At 35.1% G+C, this 6,447-nt stretch overlaps 1 protein-coding gene across 1 annotated transcript; it reads right to left on the bottom strand.

The window, feature by feature from the left end:
• Positions 1 to 2,894: 2,894 nt before the first annotated feature.
• LOC110460190 (neuromedin-U receptor 2-like) lies at positions 2,895 to 4,787 on the bottom strand. The gene has a single exon (XM_021512964.1). It carries the CDS (start codon positions 4,603 to 4,605, stop codon positions 3,484 to 3,486), a length of 1,122 nt encoding a protein of 373 aa, XP_021368639.1. The 5' UTR covers positions 4,606 to 4,787; the 3' UTR covers positions 2,895 to 3,483.
• Positions 4,788 to 6,447: the final 1,660 nt, after the last annotated feature.

The following is a 6,447-nucleotide window of genomic DNA, read 5'->3' as shown; positions in this document are numbered from 1 at the left end:
CTGTGATTTTGTTAAATCTCTATACACGAAGTTCATTAAGTTTATGATCATATCTCTCTACCCTCATTACATAAATGGCTATGACAAAAACGTCACTGGGACAACATCGTGTGTGGTCGTCCTGTGACAATTACATCGCAGACTACATCATAAGGAGTCAGGTGTTCCTTGTTAGCTTTGATATAGCTCATAAGTACAATTTATTGGTGTATGTGTGACACTCATTATGTATCTATGTACCACTATTATAACATAGTTTTAGGAGGAAGAACACACAATGTATGTATAGAGGAGATATTCAAAAACAATACAACAATACGGATGTTTACGTCGAGTGTTTCCGTCCGTGTTAATGTACAGTACAGTATGTGTGAATCATCGAAAGAAATTGGCATATACTTTACAGGTCCTGTCACTCAACGTTGTTCACATTGACAATATATACCATCCCAATATTGATCAATTATGGACTTTGTTGAGGTGAATTTGTGGTTATGTGAACCTGAGAAAATGATATTGACCGAGACGAAGTCCAGGTCGATACAACACACATTTACTGAAATCATCGAAGTCATTAATTGTTAAATTACATATGAAATCATCATCTTTATATCATTAGTCAAGCCGAGGCGTAAGTGAATCGTCTAGAGATAGGTTTTGCATTTAGCAGAGAGCATTGTGACGTTACAATGCAAGTTACGTCATAAAGCGAATATTGGTCTAATGTTTCTAATACCAATTTCAACGTGATAATGTTTCAACCAATGAGGATGAAGAATAAGTGATGGCACCAATAAATGAATGTAATAATGGAAAAAGTCGGCAAACACATGTACGCTATGTTCCAGACACTATTATATTTATCATTATCATTTGTACTTCATTCAATCTGTTCAAGCAAGTTTGATCTTGATGTTTTTCTACGATGCTTCCGAACTGAGAGCATGATGAAGGTGGTGTATTTTACTTATTTACTAGAATGTAACAAGGTTATAATTAAATGGAATTTAAAATATTATCGTCAATATTAAAATAAAATAAGCAGTAACTTTTTATAAAACTCTAACTCCCAAGGTCAAGGTCAAGGTCAATGTAAGCGTTACTGTTTGTAAAATATCGTCGTCATCGTTCTAGCGACTCGTTTTCTCAACTAAATTTAAACAAAAGTCACACAATGGTCGTGTATGTTTACGGACAAGATTGTCTTTCAGGATGTCAAGGTCAAAGTCACCATAACCATTATAAGAAAGTGTTTTGTCATCGATCTAATGACTTCATTTGTGGACGAATTTGTTTATCAAGCTTTAAACAATCGACGTTAATGAGACATGAGAACAATGGGTTTGTGTGTGCCAGAGTTACGGTCGCTGTTACTATTTCCGGTTATCGTTTGCTAAAGTGCCATGAAGAGAAAACAAAAATGTTAACATGATGATTTAGAGATTTATTGACATAAGGAAACTCATCACCAGACAGTTAAGTACGTATAATGATAAGTAAAGTAACTATAGCGTATATCAGCGATATGCATCTATAACAGACTAGGTGGATGCGATAGGATTAATAAACGGCTAAAACCTTCATTGGCTATTGATTTGCGATCATCACTTTTATTTTAAAGAAAGAAATATGACTAATTTTTCCAGTCAATATTCTTCAAAGACTTACTGTTGTGAAAATAGATTTCGCAGGTTTGTCACCAGTTTTGTAAAACCAATTTTTACCAGATATAACAAAATTCCAAATTTAAATCTGCAGTATATTTATTAACTTCACATATTAAACAGGACAGAAAAAACCCCCAATATCATTAACTTTTACAATGTATTTTCTTCTTTTTTTCTCTCCATAAAAGTCCCATCTTTTCAGAAATGATTTTTCAAAGCTATAGTCATGCCAGAGAAGAACAATTCTAAGGCGTAGTTATGGCTTTTGGCAGTGAAACGGGGATCCTTAAAGCTTAGTGACTTTATCTAGGAAAGCTACATCAATTGTTTGGCAAGAAACTGAATAATTTGGCAGGTTGCTCATATATTCAAAAACTTACAAAAAACCCAGTCCCTAGTTAAATACATACTTAAAGCTACCTTGCCGCAAACTATTGGAAAAGATATGGTTCAAATGGAAGTAATAAAAGTTGGCGTCAAAACGTCAAAATATCTTCACAACGGCGGTATGCGGCAAAATTCAACATACGTCTTCGTGACAACTCACTTCAAAAATGGAAGTTCTCGAGCAATAAAAAATGCAATGTTGATAACGATATTCATCACTGTGTCATAGTTAAAGCATTTAACAACATTAAAACATGTAATTGTTCGCACAAAATGGCAATCCTGGTTCGAAACAATATATATTATGAACATTTACAATGTCAAATTTAACAGATATTTTCAAAATAAATATTTGTTTTGTGATGTTGACACAACAAATTTTAAACAATTTGTGTATTTTCAGAATTACATTACCTGACATTGAACAAATCCGTAAAAAAGGGTTCTTTATAATCTTCTACGGTTTGAATGTATCTTGATTATTTCAAAAAAGAATTCTTCTATGCAGTTTTCCACACATCATGACTTTANTGATGCCGACTTTGTAGTGCTATCTCACTGAAACACCATGCCGAAGGCACCCAGCACAGCATTCCGCCCAGTCATATTATACTGACAACGGATGAACCAGTTGTTGCCATTCCCCTTAATGCTGAACGTTAAGCAGGGAATAACAACTACCATTTTTAAGGACTTTGGTATGTCTCGGCCTGGGGACAGAACCCATTGCCTTCCTCACCTGGACGAAAGCTCAACATTCAAGCCAAATCTGAGGTGTTGCCAAGCACGGCGCTAGGAAATAATAGTTAGTTAGAAGTAGAAAGCAAGATAAAGATCCCAAATATTGCAATGGGCGCAGCAGATATATTTTGGTCGCTTTTGTGTCCTCAAATAGAGGACACCAAAGCAAATCCCTAATTATGCAGGGGTTCACACATTTGTCGCCTCCTCCGGACACATGCAGTGGGTTACAGCAGGTGTATTCTTTTCCCGATCCCCGACCTGCAGGGTTGGACCCCGGGGGATTATTTCCCTCATTAGTTAGATTGCTCTTAGCACAAATCTAATTATTTACATAGTGTTTAATTACATCACTAAAATCGTGATACACAAAATAGACAGATTAGTACGTAAAACTAGGTTTTCCAGTTTCCTTTCCATGCACAGAACAATCAGTTTAACGGTCAGATTTCACAGGTTGTAGGATTCGTGAATGTCTTCATTTTGTTAACAAAAGGACCACAGAAGAAAAATATTTGATTTTTATAAACAAATGATAACTACACAAATACATAATTTGATAGCCATAGTTATTTTGGTCAACGGCCTTATGGTTTCAATTATTGATACATATCTTTCAATCTAGCTAACAGCGCCATCTTTAATGCATTTTTGTTTATGCACAACAAAGCGCTGATGGACAAACAAATCATTTGGTGGTAGATTCGGCGCTAATAGTATACACAACAGTGCGTTTGGATAAACCTCGAAACGTTGAGTCTCGCATAGCTCGAATTTTATGACAGCAAAACATTTCAAGCAGATGACGACGAAATTTTTCCGACACCATGGTATACAAGAAGAAATTGATGGCGTAATTTATTTGCTCAAGCATTTGCGCAATAGATTTAAACGTTTCGAAACTTTCATCGTTCTCACCAAAAGCTCGTACTCCTTTAAAAAAAGCCACATTATGAAATATGGTAATAGGGATAACAAGAAGCATGTATGATATCAAAATGCAAAGGACCAATATTGACGCGTGGGTGTTGTTTCGATTAATTATTCTTGTTGATGTTGTTTGCGAAATTTTCCGACGTTGTTTGTTTCCGCTAACGAGTTTAGCCATTATGAAAGGAGTGACAAAGATTAAAATGATCAAAGGGATGATAGAATAAAGCAAGGACCCAATGATGAGTAACACCTTGTGTTGTTGTGCGATTGATGATGTCACAATATCTGGATGACAAATGCCCCCTATGACCCCGGAACTAAATGACCAAACAGAATTAAAAGATCCAATCAAAATGTAGACTATAGCGATAACAATATATACAACATGGTTAACACAAACGAATTTAACTTTGAGCGGGAACCAAACAGCAATAAATCGCTCTACAGAAATCGATACCACAAACAACGAGGATGTCATTTTCGCTGTCTTGAACATGACAAAAAATGTCTTACATCCAGTTGTAGAGATAGCTCGTGCATCGAAGCCGAAAATCTGTATCACGTATTTTCTGTTGAATACTTGTGTTAGTAGAAGAAGTGAGTTGGACACACTCAAAGCAGCCAAAAACTTTCGGGATGATAAGTTCCGGAATTTTGTATTGGATATTATATTAAGTGTTAACATATTTCCAATGAGGCCAACAATAAAAACGATAACTGATATTATTGAAGTTGCATATTCTAACTGACTTTCCTGCACGAATGAAACTGGTGACGTCATATTCCCTCCATATGTCTGGTTGTCAATAATTTCAGTTATATTGTCGTCATTTCCGGTTGACGCTGTGTTTGGGAGTTGAATAAATCCAGTCGTCATCTTCGTAAAAGTGAAACCTGTCCTTAAAACTGAATTAAGAATTCAGATTTATTACATGTGTATAAGTTCTTTCAAGAGAAAAACCTTAATGCGTTGTTGACCTTACATTGTTAAAAGAAATATGTTTTGAAAAACCGGATATCATGGGAATATTTGTTAAAATAACTTGTATATTACATATATATTGCTTATGTACATTTGTATGGACAGTATGTAATTTAATCAAAATTTGATATCTTGTTTTGTGTTGTTAGTATAAATGATTTGATAATTGTTTATTTCATCGAATTGTTATCTTCCATCTTTGTATAGCAGTTGAAACCATACCAACCTTAAGTTAGTGTGATACGCGTTTTTGTAATATCTAAAAGACGGGATCTGTCCCTCGAGTAACTGTTATGTTAATTTGCCAATCAAATCATCATTTTCATAACTTATTTTTGTATTTACATTGAAGGATAGACATAAATATTGCTCACCGACAAAAAAAGTTTATTTAATAAAGAAGTTTTCTTTAATTCAGAAAAGCATCAATGTAACATATAAAAAATATTTATTAATCAAATATTTGTCGCATAAATTTGTACTTACGATTGACTGGTGATGTCAGAATTCATTTGTAGAATCTAAAATCAGATGCTGCTGAAGTATATTTGAGAAGAAGTACTAGCATATCATAAAAATCAGTGACCGGTGTTGCATCGGCGAAATCCCCCTGACGAAATAACGACGGGCAACTTGTATGCGACGTAAAACCAAAAGAACAGTTGACGGGGAGAACTGTTAAATGTGAGTCTCATAAGCGATTTTGTCCGAGTGTAAGTTAGTGGCTTCAAGACACAGCGATTCTAGATACATTTGTACGATCANAATAACGACGGGCAACTTGTATGCGACGTAAAACCAAAAGAACAGTCTGTCAGTTGACGAGGAGAACTGTTAAATGTGAGTCTCATAAGCGATTTTGTCCGAGTGTAAGTCAGTGGCTTCAAGACACAGCGATTCTAGATACATTTGTATGATCGTTTTTTTCCTGCCAATATTTAAAGCTGTCTCCTCTAAAAGGATTAAACACTTTATCCGCAGAGTTTGAAAACAACAAGTGCTCGAACGTAGGGAGTCAAAACAAAATGCCGACACTGAAGACACTTTCTCTAGCAGTGTCTACACCAGAACTGAGCAGCCACGTGTATAGGACTGAGTTTAAAGTCTGGAAATATTGCTGCCATCGACTCGTTTGGTTAAGTATGGCCATGGCATGTAAACTTTAAATATATCGCGTGCGGAACAGTCTGGTGACATCTCCCGTAGTCCTTACGTCGACCATAGCAAGGTTTTACTCAATCAACCAAAGAACATTGAGTATCTAATTAACGTTTTTGTATAGCGTTTCTATGACTACATTCACAAAAGCGTTTTCTTTAGGTTTTTATAACTACAAAACCATTAAAGGGAAAGTAACATATATGTCTGCTTAACAATTAAGGTTTAATTTTTAGACGATGTAAATTGACCGGATATACATTATATGTATTACGACTTCGGCGGCTTTTAACGATATTTCTCCCAACTTGAACCGATGAACTAATAACAGTACAGAAGAATATTTCATACACAGTTAAATCTAACTTAACCGCTAATATTTGTCAAGGTAATCGAATAAAGATCTTTTGGAAAAGAAGAGACTTTGATCAACGTTAGCTTTGTTTTACTACCATGATGTCTCATGATTGTACAAAACTTGCCTTAGAGATCATAAATTTAAACAGAAATGTAATCTGCAGTGATCCGAAAACAACGAATACACAAACACTTATTTGGACACATATGTAGATAGACATC

This window comes from Mizuhopecten yessoensis, unplaced genomic scaffold, assembly GCF_002113885.1.
Source record: "Mizuhopecten yessoensis strain PY_sf001 unplaced genomic scaffold, ASM211388v2 scaffold10331, whole genome shotgun sequence".
Taxonomy (NCBI): Eukaryota; Metazoa; Mollusca; class Bivalvia; order Pectinida; family Pectinidae; genus Mizuhopecten; species Mizuhopecten yessoensis.
This window is presented reverse-complemented; position numbering and strand designations above follow the sequence as displayed.

What these genes read in the sequence shown, in the direction of transcription:
- LOC110460190 (XM_021512964.1), bottom strand. Translation starts at nt 4,605, where the DNA reads ATGACGACTGGATTTATTCAACTCCCAAACACAGCGTCAACCGGAAAT.